Genomic DNA, 16,378 nt, shown 5'->3' with positions numbered 1-16,378 from the left:
TAATTCTTGCTTCTCAATTTGGAGGAAGAAGACTATGAAAGACTGCTGCTTTGTAAGGCCGTATCTTTACTAGCTGCGCGCCAACTTCAACCGTGCATGTTACCAACTCAAGCATAACTCCTTCTGCTATGCTTCCGTTCGAGTACAACTGTCGTCAAATTCCTCTGCAGTCAATACACGTTATGTCAATCTCGCAGGACACAAATTTTGTTACAGCTTTCTGGATCGTTGCGTTACAGCGGATTGTATTGTCAGAATATTTCTTATGAAACTTTCTACGCACTTCCTCCATGAAGGACTCTGTACAAATGAACCATCCATATAAATAATTTCTGTTCAACCTTATATATCACAACACTGTGAACTGTATTTATGTTTACCTCAAGGACAACTACATGCTAAATAAGCAGTGCTGTCAAGATAAGCAAGCATCGGGTGACTAAGCGCCGTTTCGGCGACCATCAATGGCGGGCGTGGCCTAAAAAATTTCGAACCTGCCGTTCTAAGGACAAATNGATTTAAAGATGGTGGAGGCATGCTTGAATAAACAGAGACTTTGCAGTTAATAACGCATGAATAATCTTAGTTTCAAATTTCGCATCTTCGGTTAGAGAAGGTTAATCTTTTATTTTATAATTGTGTATAAGTTGTTTTTCAATCGAAACGTATTTCAAAATGAACTTCGAGCTTAGCCAGTGTTTCCTCACCAGTGTGCCTGAGCATTTTTTGTTAAAATGCATGATTCCACACTGAAAAGCAACTCTCAGTGTGTGCCACTGGCAAATATGAAACAGATTTATGTGACAGAGTTTGGACAGAAGCCAGTGTCGAGCCTAAGATGCCATTATCGAAGCCGACGTATTAGGCTCAATGAATAATTCACCAAACACATTTCAGAACAAGTATTACGTCTTTGGACATTATTCGTCGTCTTGTCTGTATCTAAAAACCGTCCTGTTTATTTTTCAAAACGCAACGTTTCGGATACTGGATTCTCTCTCCGTCTTCAGGTAAAACCTACTCAGTTGAGCCCAATAGATAGAGCTAGTCCCTATTCCTATAACATTTCAGAATATTTTAGAGGCACCGGATCCATAACAAATTAAAATTAACTCACAGACCGTGCTGATGCCTTTTAGGACGATTATATATTAAGTCAATGTACCGATATAACGCCAGGAGTAGATGAATCTATGATATTAATAAACAAACGAAACACAAATTAAAAGCAATCTGTTACTAGCCTCTCAGGAGGCCGCGCCATAGCTCAAGCGGTTAGTCGCTGGATTCCCACCGCGGCGGCCCGGGTTCGATCCCGGGGTCTTGTCAAGTGGGATTTGTGGTAGACAAAGTGACACTGGGGCAGGTTTTCTCCGAGTACTTCGGTTCCCCTGCCAATCTTCATTCCACCAATTGCTCCACAATCACCCTCACCTATCATCTGGGGCTGGTACAATAGGTCAGAAGTGGCCGCAGTACAAGGGACTTAGACCCACCCCACTAGCAATAAAAAAAATACTAACCTCTCACAACTTGTAACTAACGGAATCCTACCTAACCCTTAATTAGCCTAATTAGAACAGCAAAACGCAAAGACAGATGACACAAGAAGATTCAAGATTCAGAGAGATATGCATTCGCAGTATTGAGGTGTAACATTGTCAGCCCTAATCAATTCACCAATCCATACCCCGTCTCTGATCACACACTTCTAAAAACGAAACAAATCGATTTTATTTGCAGATGCAAGAGATGGCCCTGCCGCCAACATGCTAGAGATTGCCAGGGCCATGACGGAGAGGACCCCCGAAATATGAGGTCCTCAGGGTGCGCTGTGCCGGTGCGCGGCGTCCTCATACTCCAGTGGCTCCTCGTGTGGCGACTTTCAGAAGCCGACCACCCTATCGTCACGATCAGCCGGCAGCACAAGGGAGACATGTTCACCGCTGACAGTACGAAACTTCTTTACTAACTTATTCATTATGGTTCTAGTTTAAACTGCAGTCACGTGTTAAATCTTCCGTATCTCGTTTTCTTTCAATTTCCCTTTCCAAATTCGGTTTTTCTTTATTATTTCTTCCCATGGTATATTTTTATTTTCTCGTCAATTCTTTCTTCGTCTAATTAGTCTTTTTTTTCTTCAATTCGTCCTTTCTTCCATTACTTCATTCTTTCTTCATTTCCTCCTTTCTCTATTCTGTCTTTTATTTTGTATTTTATTACTTATTTTACTATGCAATTGTTCTTTGTTTCATTTCCTAACTTTTATTTATTAGTTAAGTCAGTTTAGTGATAAGTTAGGGACTAGACAACCGGGATTCGATCCTCGACAGTGGATTTCTCTCTCTGCCACCGCATCGAGATAGGTTTTGGGGCCCACCCAGACTATTGTCCTGTGGTACCGAAAGGGCTTTCCTCGGCAGCAAAACGGCCGAGGCGTGGAGCTGACTTCTCACTCGAATTTAATGTCAAGCTCAAGAATACGTGGAGCTATATCTCCCCTTTGTCATACATAGTGTTTAATTGAAGTCAGAGAAAATTTCTTTCCCTCTCTGTTCATTTGTTTCTGTTACTGTTTCGTGCTTTATCTCGTTCATTCTTCCATCCCTTCTTTGTTTCTTGCTATCTCCTTTTCTTTTTCTTTTTCCATCTCTTCTTTCTTCTTTTTTTCTTCCGTTTAATCTTTTTCATTCTTTCTCATTTCTTGCTTTCATTATTTGTTCCTTCGATTTTTTCAGTATTATTTTTTTTCTTCGTCTGTTTCATGCCTCTTTCTATTTTTGTTTCTAGTTTCCTTTCTTTCAGGTATCCTCCTTTCATTCTTCCCTTGTTAATTTCTTACTTACGTTCTTTCTTTCCTGTATGTTTCATTCTGACAGGTGACGTTCAAACGCACTGCACATAATTGAGGCGTTTATCAACGGGTCGCGCAGTGGCCGACAACCCTCATCTGGATATTTCGGATGTAGAAAAGATACTGGGAGCCAAAATTCTAATGAATCATCAAAACAGTGTGTGGGGCCCTTGGGGTTCCTAACGAATTACTGTTTCAGAAAATTAAAATGTCATAATAGTTTAATTTCAATCAACATATGGACCCGTGAAAACTTTAATATTATTAGAGGTAAAATTACTAAATGGTCTCACACAGGTTTTTCCCCTTGACAAACAAGAGCATAGACTCCTTGCGTGAAGCATTTCTGCGCAGTTTCTCTGAACGCTTTTTATTTCGTTGCAAACCTCGTCGTGCCTAGACGTTCGTTATTGGTGGCACTTTTTAGGGCTCCGTCAAAAGGTAGAAGGCATACAATGATGAATGGAGCTGTTTTGTAATTGTTACTCTGTCTTTGAAGGCATTTCTTGTCATCTTACAGCATCCCCACCGCCTGCCTTCGCTCAGTTCTGCTCCGACATTTCTCAGGTTTAACTAATGTGAGGATATACCAGTGGGTACCTGAGACTGTTCTTGTGGTGTTACTGAAATGATTCCGTTCCTATCCCATAGAACAGTGGCCATGCGTGAACTGTATCAAACATTTTCGACGGAGAGTTCGGTGATGCCACCGTACAGACTGTCGCCTAACTCCGGCTACAAATCTCACCGCCATCCAGACAAAATGGCGTTCTTTCTGCCTCATGTTGTGTAGTGGATGGGAGTAATATTGTGAACTAGGTGATAACACGACGAGATCTCTCTTCTGGGATATAACGTAGTGTAGTCCGTTGGAACTAAGCCGACGTTTCAGAGGAACATATCGCCTTTATCTTAAAGTTCGAAGAGTAAACCAAGAAAGTAACCAGCACTAAAAAGTCGACGAGCAGTAATAACATACTACCCTCAAGCCTATTCTTTAACATCTATTCTAATATTATCATCTCATCTACATCGCAAGATGTTTCTTCTATTCAGATTTTCCAGATAAATTATGCATGCATTTTCATCCCTACATATATGATACATGTCATACCCATAATGTTTGCTGACGAGCACAAATTACGTATTTCTACAGTATACAGTGCTCTCCATCGCCATGTCACAGAGAGCACTGTTTGCAACATCTCCTCTATTGTTTCGCGACGTCACCGCTGACGTGAGGTGTTCCTCTGTTGCTTGTGTACGGGCCATTACCTCGCAACGGGCCTACATGCTACATTATTAAGTTTCATATCAGTAATTACCTATGTGTTTATTTCCGGACCATCTATTCGCTTCTTAAATTATTTATTGAAGAGTTTATTTTGTGTATCTCATGAGCCACTTGCCAACCTCTGGTTATTTAGGGAAGAGAGCCCTCCAGTTGTGATGAACCTACGTGTTTCTTGTGTCGCAGGATCGTCTTGCTCTAAGGACGTGTGTGTGAGCAGCAGCAGTGGCACTGCAGGAGTGGCTGACAGGAAGGATTGCGCATGCCAGTGCCTGCCGCACCTCCCCGTCTTCAGGGAGGATCTCCAAATCTGCATCGACGACATCCACGGTAAGGAAACTCGTCCATAAACGAAAGCCCCTTTGCGAGTTCTGTGTGACGTACAGTGATGCGTTCGTCTAAGTCAGTAGTGAGTTATCTGCCACACGCGAGCTGATTTCAACAGCAAACGATTTAAAGCAAGCTTAACTTCTCATTCGCTTTTCATCCACCCATACAATTTCAAATTCATTTTTTTCATAGCATTACTTAATGGCTTACTTTATATTATTGCTTGCAGGTACAGATTTCTCTACACAGAATTGTAATAAAACTTTATTAAAAAATAATGTTGGAGTAGTTTTCATTGATACGATTTCGCTTGCGGCCTAGACAAGGTTTCAGGACCTTTAAATTTGCCTTTGTGAAAAATGAATTGTTCCTATTTATCTGACCCATTAAAGAACACTCATCCAAGTGCTTAACTACAATATCGTGATGTTGTGTCTGGAATTGGACAGAGGTGAATAACCATGAATTCGTAATATCATCTTTTGATTCCACTCCTTGGGGTTAGTAAGTAAGTATGGTAGTTAGTTGGTTTGTTGGTTGGTTAGTTAGTTAATTAGGTGATTTATATGTCTATGATTTATTTAACGACGCTGTTTGTGACTCCAACTATGTACCATGTAAGTATTGAATTGGAAAGGATTTGAAAGGAACCGGTCCTGATCTAATTTGGGCCACTGTCCCGGCATTTTTATAGGGTGACTTAAGAAAATCACGATAAACTTTATTCAATATGGTGTCCGGCTCAAAAGTCGAACTAGTTACCTTGCAAATACAAGTCGGGAGCCTTACCACTTGAGTCAGCTTGTTCAGTAGTGGGTAAATATGGTCGATGGGTAAGTTTCCTGCCACAGAAGAAGGTCGCTGAAGAAATGTAATGGTATAAACCTTTCTAAGTCTCCTTGTTTATAAAAATGTGGATAAAGAAATCCTTCGTGGTTTAAATTTGTCTCGACTTCATGTAGAAAGTGGCAGAATACTCGTCAGCAGTACCAGATGCTAAGTTTCTGTGCCATCACGTAATCAAGAGTAAATTCCTGTTTCGCGACGCGTTATAGCTGGGAGCTGTTGCCAAGTGCACGTGTTGGATGCGTCCCACTTCCTAGTACTGCGTTCCCAACACGCAACTGAGCCTGTCAGTAAGATTCTTATTTCATTAGAATCTTTATATAGACGTGTGATAACACACGCAGTAACAGGAGCAAGACACAACACAAAGCACAATACACACACGAAAGTAGGAAGAGTGCTCCGATAGAAGAGGATAGGTGTGACTCGCGTATTGAGATGCGACGTAGGATGAAAAATCCTGAACAGTTTTAATATTTTTAATATTTAATATTTATCAATATATATGATGAACATATATTTTAGTTATTTTAGTATGAAGACGGCAAGGCATGCAGTGAAGCAGTTTAACGTAAATTGAAAAGCACCTGAAGATGGGACCTTTGTGCCGAAACACGTAATGCAGGAGAGAAGAGTGAGGTGGATGAGTGTATGCACTGTAAGACGGTTGGAATAAATCATGGACATCTTTATATACACGTTAAAAACATTTTGCAAGATTCTAACTTCCGGAACTTTGAAATGGAACTGGTCCGAGGGCTTTAGCCATGAGAGCTGAAGAAAACAGGAATATTAGGAACTGTGTGGTTAGACTTCTTTGCCTGTCCCTAAACCCTCTGGTTGCAAATGATGTCTCCATATATTTTTGAGCGCCCAAAATATCTTCGCCTCAGTGGTTTTTATTCCGTTGTCAGTCTTGGCATTGCATTTGTCTTCATTCTGTATGTGTGCTTTTAGGCAAATTTTCTGGTAGACTTCAATTTTCCTGATAATGTTTCAAAGACTTAAATTCTTTGGACCTAAATCCAGGCCGACTTTATAAATTTTCCTTGGTTTGTTAAAAATTATTCCTTTGCATGTGTGTGCGTGCGTGCGCTCCCTCCGCCTCTAGTAACTTTTGGCGAATTGACTGATTTTTGTAGAACTTAGCGTGAGTAAAATTTCATGGGGCGCTACCATAATTTCTTCTTTCTTTTAATCGACATTACAAATATGGCAAAATTGAAAACTTTTCCCGTTTAATTTCGTATGAAGATAGGCCTGTGTCCTAAGCCTACTTACAAATTTTATGTGAGATATTTTATGTCTTTCAAATAATAATTTTGGCGAAAGTGGAAAATATTGAGATTAGTAACAAATATAGTCACATAAATAGACGCAGTAGCGTAGTTGGTTGAGGCACTACGTTACAAACCAGAAGGTCGTGGGTTCCATTCCCGATGAAGTCAATAGATTTTTCATTTAACCTGTTCCTTCCAGCCTCTAACATAAATGAGTATCAGGAATTTTTCTGTGGGTAAAAGGCTGACGACCTCACCGCCATCTGTGAGCCGGTTTTCTAAAGAAAATGTGGGAGCCTCGACGTCTCACAAACCTACTCATCTCTATGGCCTGTTACAGGGATAGCTTTAGATGAAAGGGTGGGTGAATAGCTTAGATTTGACAGAATATATTACTTCTTTGATTATTCATTTACAATATCTGCAAATTTTTCTCATACATATAGAATTGTTTCAAAGGAAGCCGACTTTGTAAGTTATTCCCATGAATGTTTGCTTTATCTGGCGTTTAGCACACAACAAGTATGCTAAGTTATTTTGATGTAACCAGGAAATTCCTATTCAAGTGGCCTTTTCACCTGTCCCGCGCGAAGTCCTCTTGGTGCTGATATAAATTGCTATGATGTCGACTGCATTCATGGTGGGTTTCTCTGGCACAGCCTGGCGCGTCTAGGATTATGCACCGTGCGGAAATGAGAAAAAGAATGCTCACAATTTTCTAATCATCTGTTGCATGCAGGAATGAATGGATCTGCACGCTAAATGCACAACACGTGAGTACGTACGGGTTCTGTCGATTCTCTGCGTATCTAACTGCCTTGCCATAACTCACTACTGGTTTCATGTCAACTAGTATGGCCGTAAGTAACAAGCAGATAGAACAATTGCCACAGACTGCACGTACATAAAGTTCGTCAGTTATGGCTAGAAACTCAAACGTGAAATGTAGAAAGATACGTTACCGATCTGTTCTAGAAATTTCTTAAAGAGACTGAAAAATTCTATTGAAACCCACAGAAGGGCCAAGATTCGACGGTGGGCCTCCAAAGTACATGAAGTTTTGTAATTTGATCGTTTGACTAGAGAGAGATATAAAAAGACTGGAACGGTTGTACTCCTTAATTTTGCATACAAAATTTGCAACGGAGTACTTTGCAATTCATTAAGTTTACTTGTGACCGGTTTATACATGACATTTCAGCAGCACACGAAGTGTGTTAGGTAAATGAGCAAAGTGCATATTTACGCAGTATAACAATGCACAATACTGAATTTGAACAAAATTTGTGTAACGATTGTAGGGTACACGGAAAAGTGTATTTACGTATTATCTTACATAAAGTTGGCTTTCAGTTCGGTAAACATGGCTCAAAGCAAAGCATACAAATGACCCATTAACGTTATACAAAGAATTCTCACGTCGAATTTTACTAAAAATTTATTGGCGGTTTATAATATATAAGAAAATTTATTTATGACCTTGTGTAGGGTAGACTTTTAATTGATCAATGCGGTTACAAATCAAATTGAAAGACTAGCATTATGCTCAGATATCTCACATCGAATTTCACCAGAATATACAAAACACACTCCGTGGTTATAGTCAGCAAGCGAACTTTACCGACCGAGCAACCGCTGCTTATGTGTGAAGTTAGTGCCAAATTTCACTGATAGAGAGTGTAGCGAGGTCAGCGAAACGAATCCCAAAGGCCGCTTATTTCGGTTGCTAGACCGGAGCCGCTATTTCCTTGAAATAGCTCCTCAATTATCCTCACGAGGCTGAGTGGACCCCATTCTAGACACACTACTTATCAGTAAATCTGGTAACGCCGGGAATACGTCATACAATACAGATATGCCTGTCACTACTCGCATTTTTAAAACTTCTGTGAGTTTTTGTAATTCGTCTGACATATGCAGAATACTAGCTCACTTTTCGTTACGTACATAAGCTTCTATTATGCAATTCACATTGAATAGTTATTGAACCGTTACTTCAGTTATTATTATTATTGTTGTAATTAATTGGTAAAACGTAAATATTTTATACGTTTTATATACATTCTCAAACTAACAGGAGGTCTGTAAAAATGGTAAATATTTTAACACCATACGTACCTGTCGCAATAATAACCGAAAATACGTAATTTCAGATACGTAATTATCTCAGGAACCGATCACAGTGGCCGCTCGGTCTAAGGCATGAACCGTCTTCGCCCGTTCGGACACTGGGATCTTTGGTTGGAATCTCACTCGAGGCATGGATGTCTGTCTGCGTTTATTCTGTGTTTGTGTTGTTCTGTGTGTAGTAGGGGGCCTTGCGACGGGCTGATCCCCCGCCAAAGGAGTCTTACCGATTGTATATAGGATTAAGAAACCGAAAACACTGTCAAGGTCCAACAAATGGCTGTAGAGCCACAATAGAACAGATTTATCTAGGGATTACTGGGATTTTGGACTTTGTCCGTCATCTGGTGTTCTGAGAAACATGTGTTAATATAATAATTACTGACTGCATTCAGTGCTGACTAATCAATTGTACTGAGTATAATTACGTATAAGACGGTTCTAGACAAAATAATAAGCATCTCATATGTTCAAAAGCATTTACAAACACGGACAACAACCTTGAGCTAATGTTTAGCTTGTAATGTAAAATATACACTCTGAAGATGACACAATAGATGTGGAAACATGTCGCGTAAGCAGCCAATATAAATGTGTTGTAATTTATGGTGCATGATAGATGATTAATGTGCTACACAGCTCAACCTTAAGATACAATTCATATTAAGTTTATTTTAGTCATTAATTATTTGTGTGTTTCCAGGGTTCAATTGTGTTGACAATATTAAGTTAGATGATGTAGACAGAGCATGCTAGAACATGGAGTGTGTATCTGGCCCAAGTCAGGACCCTGTGACAGTATCTTGTGAACACGGTAATGCATATTCGTTTTCCATAAAAAAAAGCGGAGAATCCTGTGAGTAGCCGAGCGACAGGTCTGCTTCTCAAGAAGTACGTGTACTATTCTCCGTGGAGTTAATTAATATTGGCTTGCATTCAATTACTGCTAAGCTTTCAAAGCTGCCTGTATTACTTTCATGGATTGCTAAGTTATGTGATTTCAAGCGAACAGAAAGGCATAAGTTTATATATACGTATATGTATGTGTGTGTGTGTGTGTGTGTGTTGAGAAATGTTTGGGTTCTCTCTCTGAGAAACCCAAACATTTCTCAATTCACGTCCTGCACCGCGCGATCACACATCTTCCGACCTCCTGCGTGTCGAGTCAAAACACTTCAAGTTGTTTCTAATTTTTTCACCAATCTGTGAATACGGGATTTTGTCGGTACATTTCCTTCAACATACTTATTCCGAAATTCCCTTTGACAATGTTCAAATGAACCCGCTCGCCAGTAGTCACGAAATATAAACACACGCTGTTCAGCTGAATATACGTTTGCAGCACACGCAATCACTCTACGTACACCGAGCCAAGCATCTGTTTGGCGGTCGCATCTCGACGTCACGGGTACAGTCCACTTTGTTAAGAGGTGTGATGGTTCTGCTTCGATAGATTCGTACATGTTAGTTTTCATAGGAAATCATAAAAAATTTAAAAATTATTAAGGAATGTTTGGGTTTCCTAGCGAGAGGATCACGCTGCAGATGCTAAGTACGAACTGTCTTCAGCCCGGAAGTGAAAGGGAGGTTATCCTTATGACACATGACGCTGCCAGACACTTCAGTTGTTATTATAATCACTTCAACTACAAAGGCCCGCCAGTATTGTTCGCTAAATGATCCGTGTGTCGACCACTCAATGATTAATGGCAGATAAAGAAGGCGTTATGCCATATTCAGTGTTTAAAAGCTGTGGTACTTTGTTTGTTCAGTCTCAGGTGTGTAATGAAAGATGATTATTGTCCAAACCTTTCCTACGGTTCGTAAGATCCAGCGAAAAAAGGCTTCAGTTGTAGAAAAACTGTAGTTTGGCTTTACCGTAATGTGGTCATAATGACGGCAATAGTCATCCATTCGATCCGCCACGTCACATGACTACGTCATCATCCAGAGGTACTTGCAGAATTAGCCACTCTTCGAGCGCTGGGTAGGTTCAAAGATATCTTCCTCCTTGTGGAAGGGAACTAAACAAAATGCGACAACAGATATACGGAATTTGTTCTTAAACTTCGTTTATAGTTCATATTCGGCCTCAGAGCGACGAAACTCATAGAAAATTGTTTTAAGTCTTGGCATTTCTAAATGATAAAGTGTTATCACGTGCACCACAGAAAACAAAACGTAATAATCCAGCTGCAATCATAGAAAAAAATATATAAATTGCCGAAATTTCCTCAAGAATATTTCATAAAATAAAACTAATAAAACGGATTGATCATAACGGATTTATCATAATGTAATCATTCGGTTATTGTCTTGTTTGATAAAGAAATAAAATTGTTCAATTAATTTTTATTCTTGTAGGACTTGAGGTTCTCAAAGCAATAGTTATGAGTACTTCTGTCGTCTGCACATAACGCCATGTTGCCCGGGATAAGTCTATCTGCATTTCGGAGGAAGATGTCCCCTTCAGATTCAGCATGGAAGAGTGAGCCAAGAGACTAATCATCATGAAGCAGGCAGCAACCCGTAGCTTGACTTTCAACGGCTACACGGCGTCATATCCCAGAAGATAGAACTCTTCTTAACTCTTATTCTTTCCATGTAATAAATAACCCTGTGCTTAATTAATTAATTAAGCACTAATCCTTGAAATCACATGGGGTAGTGGATCTATAGTTCCGCCAATTTTTTATTTCGGTGCTAGAAGGAAGGTGTATGATCAGCATCACGATCCGGTCGCTTTATATTTTAGTTAATATCTCTCTGTTGTAATGTTTATTTTATAAAATATTTGAACTCCGCCCCCCCCCCAGCTTGAACCTCACTCCTTCTCTGTTCCAAATTTCGTTTTAGGCACTTGCTACTGAGCTGAATATCTTGTGTTGCATAACCAGCCGCATGCAGGGAAGTCAATACTCACTAAACTGGTAACAATAATCTCTACTTGTATATAACCCGGAGGCTTATTTCCGTGTTCACACTCAGCCACTAGCCCATACCCTCAGAAAGATAAATCCAATCCACTACCTCATGTCCTATTTCTGTTCAGTTCTATAATTATCTTTCCACCTTTACCTAGATCTCTCAAGCGGTGTCTTTCTTTCGAAACAAAATTGTGGATTAAATTACAATCTTGCCCATGAAAGACACATGCCCCGCCATCTTGATTTCAGCACACTTTTTGTTAATGTAATGGCTTATTTTCTTGTTCCGTATTTTTTGCAAATTCCTTTTAATGCATTGGTTACTAGGCTTACATGGCCTCCGTAGTCTAGGGGTAACGTTCCCACCTCATGACTCAAGGTACGCGGGTTCAAACCCGGCGGAGTTCGTGGAATTTTTAAGGGCGGAAAAATTCAGGGAACAAGTCCTCCGGGAGGGACTTTAAGCCGTGGGTCCCGTGTCGTAGCTTTACGGCACGTAAAAGAACCTCATGTCTTTAGGAGACCTCTGAGCTAAATTACAGACCCTTTCCCGCCCAAGTAGTCTCCAAAGCCTCTGGTGGATGGGGGAAGCATCAAGGTACCTGGGGCCGACCTCGTTAGCTCTACGGGGGCTGATGGCACGCACCGTTACCGGTAGGGTATGGCGACAGTAGAAATTAACAGGGGGACATACAATGGACCAATAACTCGTTTAAGTGCATGGGGAAACCCACCCCCTCCCGTAATACATACATACAATACTAGGCTTACATAGCGTCCAATGGCAAGAGAATTGTGAGTGATAAACTGGTAAATGATGTGGAAGCAGCCGGTAGTGGTGTGCTTTAAGGTTCGATACAAGCATTTTTCTAAAGAAGCTGAGTAAAACAATGACTTTTTCACGAAAGGTAGTAGGCCTCCAAGCAGGAAATCGATCCAGGGACCTCATAAATAGTGGCTAGTCAGAAGCTCAGATATTATGATCTTCATGACTATTTGACAATAATTTAGCCTGAATATATTTTGGACACCCTTATAGCATGGCTAAGAGCTGTATTTTTCTTTTTTAAGTTTTCACATGTTCAGCACGTTGTAGCGTCCCTAGGTGCGTGATTAACGCTAAGGCCCTCGGGCTGGCATTCCGATGAAGCGTCTTCATTCTCTGCAGTGTCTCATGTTACCAAATAGACTAACACAACCACGTTCTTGCTTTACTGTCACTGCAATAAAGCACATGAATACTGACAGTACTAACATGTAACTGCCACAGCTGGACCCCGCGGCGCACAATTACAGCGTTCTGTGTATCAACAAGCCACGTTATTTCAAATGCAGGCGCAATTATAACCGTGAACAACTTAAACTGTTTGTTGTAACGTTAAATGGATATGATTGTTTCGTCAATGTTGAGGATAGTGACACAAAAAACAGTTTTCATATAGCCTCACGGAATGAAGTCAGGTGAACGGAGTGGTCATGGACCGTCCCACCAGTTCAATGATATGGAAAAAGGATGTGACTATCTTCACAGGTAAGGTCGCAGGTTCTGAGGTACTGTGCCTCCTCCAAATAGGCTTTAGTAGTAACATTTGAAGAAACTGCCTTCCACGGTCTTCCGGTTTTCATGCTGTATTTATAAGTGACAAAGGCTAAAAGGAGTACCCCGACTTTCGAAATGTGGTCATTGCTGTTTTGCATAACTCGTTGACCATGTTTTTAGATTATTATGGACATAAATGTATTGTTCCAATGGTATTACATTGCACCTTTCAAATATACTAGGCTAAATCAATATTCGCTGGGCTGAAAAACGTTTCAAACATAACGTGTATATGTTAATGAGATTTATATTTTGTTTAATGCTCTGGCTTACTGTAAGATAAAGGATTCTTTGTTTTATCTAGAATATCGTTTAAGACCGATTTCAGCTTTATTTAAACTAGGGGCTCTCTTTGAGTTATTTCAATAAAAATTAAATCAGCCGAACTACTATTAAAATATATTTCCTAATACCAAATTTAATCGAAATAGTTTGTCCCTTCCGTCTTCGATATATGAGAGAGCAAAATATAACAGTAATTCCTTCAGCACCGAGGAGATCAGAGTAAAACCAACAATAACTTACTTCACACCGTTCAAGTGCCGGTTGTAACATTTGCTTTCCTCGTAAGCTCATACATCACAATCGTGTGTGATTTCCAGGAAACATACTTCAAATAAGAACTTTTAAATGCGTATATTACAATTTTACCTTCCTCACTGCTTTCGGCCATGTTAGATGGGTCCCTTTACACCACGGCATGGCGCGTCCTCAGGTTGCGGATGGAGGAGGCGCCCTAGAGGTATGGAAGGTAGCTGCGAATATATTGAGTAAGCAGTCGCGGACAGCAGACAAGGGGTGGTCCTCCATCTGGGGGGTGGGGCGTTGGTCTAACAACTCCTCACCTAAAAAAGCTAGCTTGTTACGAAAATTTGCATGAGTGACTGTTTTCTACGCCCACTAGACTGCTACTTCATATCTCCACAGGCCCTGCAGTGCCCAGTAGGGGCGTTAATGCGATTCATATTCGATAAATTAGCAAAATGTGAAAGGGAACGGTCATGGTCTCTTTTGTTGTTTATGGGCAGACGGAGGAAGACCACGAAAACCCTCAGGCAGGATATTCTATTTCAGCCTGTCATATCGAAGTCGAGACGACCCTAATACAAATATGAGTGTTAGCAATTCAGCATTCGGTAATCTATTGTCGAAAGAGCCAATGAACAGTAGAGATATTACACTGCAGGAACAAACGAATTCCATGTAGTACAGTCTTTCTTGGGAAGATGGTAATCTCTCTCAAAAAAAAACAAAAAACAAACTCCATGGTTTTAGCCCGCAGGCCAACTATACTGACCGAGCGACCGCCGCTTGTCGGAGAATTTAATGCAAACTTTAGCCGATAGAGCGTGTCGCGTGGTCAGCGCAAGGAATCCCCACGGCCGTTAATTTCGGTTTTCTAGACCGGAGCTGCTATTTTCTTGAAATAGCTCCTCAATTATCCTCACGAGGCTGAATGGACCCCGTTCCAGACCCACTACTTCTCAGAAAATCTGGTAGCGCCGGGAATTGAACCCGCACCTCTGGATCTGTAACCAAGAACTGTGACCACTAGACCATAGAAGCGGTCCGCTAATCTTTCATCTCTCATTACCTCAAGAAATGGAACGTAGAATTGCATTACCATATTCCCAAGAACCCGTTATTAAAAGCTACTCTGGCCCATCCGAATTCAATCCACGCCCTCAGGCACTATTTCTAGAAGACCCACATTAGTGTTATCCTCCAATCTAGTGCTTACTCCGGGTAATTTACAGACTAAAACTGATAGTGAATTTCTCATGCCCATGAAGCATGATACTCGTATCATACTAACTGACTTTGTCATTCTAGCAGTATTTGATGAGGAGTACAAATTATACCTCTATGTAAGATTTGAGGCTTTCACGGCGGTGACTATGAAGAAAGCAGTCTTCTGGGATTTGGCAGTCTGCTTTTACCGGTTCTCACGGTCTCTTCGCTTGCAGATTTCTTATTTTTTCTTCTACCCTGAAGATGGAGGCGATACGTTCCTCCGAAACGTCGGTTAACAGCACATATACACGGTGCCAAATCCCAGAAGACTGCTTTCTTCAAATTATTACTGTCTTTATCATACAAGTTCTTTATTCCTTTCTATCTCATTTTTCTTGAGTATGAATGTTCTCAGCTCCTTCTTCTCAGACACTTTCAATCCACAATCTGTTTTCCTTGTTATAAGAGATGAAATCAAGTAGAACTTAAATTTTGTGTACTTTAATCCTTACATAAAACAGGAAATGTTGTATTTTAGCGTCCTGTTGCACTGATTTTCATCCATGATACATATGTAATGTCCGTCTTGTAGTGCACTCAATTTCGTATGTCGCTTCTTACTACATATTTCGGCAACATAGTGCCATCTTCAGGTCCGTTATTTACGCTAGCTATTACATTGTTTGCCATCTTGTGTCTTTCATAAAATTATTTAGAAAGTACATTATTCGTCAAGTATAATAAAATTTGTATATACTAAAACTTGTTAAGATTATTCATCTATATGTCTAAATTCAAACTCGCGTATAGTATGGTTCGTCCTCTATGGGAGTCGTTTCTATGTGTACTGTGTCTGTGATGTGTCCTTCCTTTTTGGCTGCGAGCGCTGTAACGAGCTACAAACATTCGTCCTATTGTTGAGTGCGCTTAAGCGAGGAGGTGTTTATCGCGCCGTTGCCTAGCTATACACGTTAAAATATTATACATTTAAGGACATTGTGATAAACTCAGAAGATATAGCTTTGAATAACTGGATTAAAATAAACAGCGAATTGGAAAGGATACGGAAACAAGCACTCGAGATCTTACTTAAAGCATCCCAGCATTTACTTGGAGGGACTGAGCAAAACCATTAAACATTCAGTGACAATAAGGTCAGTGTTAAAAATTTCTATCATCTGGAATATAACGGCGTGTAGTACGTCGAAGGAAGATATCGCCTCCATCTTCAGGGTTGAAGAATAAGCCAGGCAAGAAACCAACATGAAGCTGGTTTTTGTTTGACTGATTCTTAAGCCCTGCAGATAGGAGATATTTTTCTCCGAAATATCGGTTGTTCTTCAACGAACTGTCGGCCTTGTATCCCACAATATAGAACTTCTCGTAACA

General features: G+C 40.4%; 1 protein-coding gene across 1 annotated transcript in view; it reads left to right on the top strand.

Moving 5' to 3' along the window:
* LOC111875712 overlaps positions 1 to 16,378 on the top strand; it is a 220,563-nt gene that overhangs the window by 144,457 nt on the left and 59,728 nt on the right. Inside the window, exons 3-4 of the mRNA XM_023872172.2 lie at positions 1,744 to 1,952; positions 4,332 to 4,475. Coding sequence (XP_023727940.1) covers positions 1,814 to 1,952; positions 4,332 to 4,475 — 283 coding nt within the window. The 5' untranslated portion in view covers positions 1,744 to 1,813. The remainder of the gene's footprint in view (positions 1 to 1,743; positions 1,953 to 4,331; positions 4,476 to 16,378) is intronic.

The sequence above is a fragment of the Cryptotermes secundus genome, unplaced genomic scaffold (assembly GCF_002891405.2).
Source record: "Cryptotermes secundus unplaced genomic scaffold, Csec_1.0 scaffold478, whole genome shotgun sequence".
In the NCBI taxonomy this organism is placed as follows: Eukaryota; Metazoa; Arthropoda; class Insecta; order Blattodea; family Kalotermitidae; genus Cryptotermes; species Cryptotermes secundus.
Note: the sequence above shows the minus strand (reverse complement) of the source record. Positions and strands in the feature narration are given on the sequence as shown.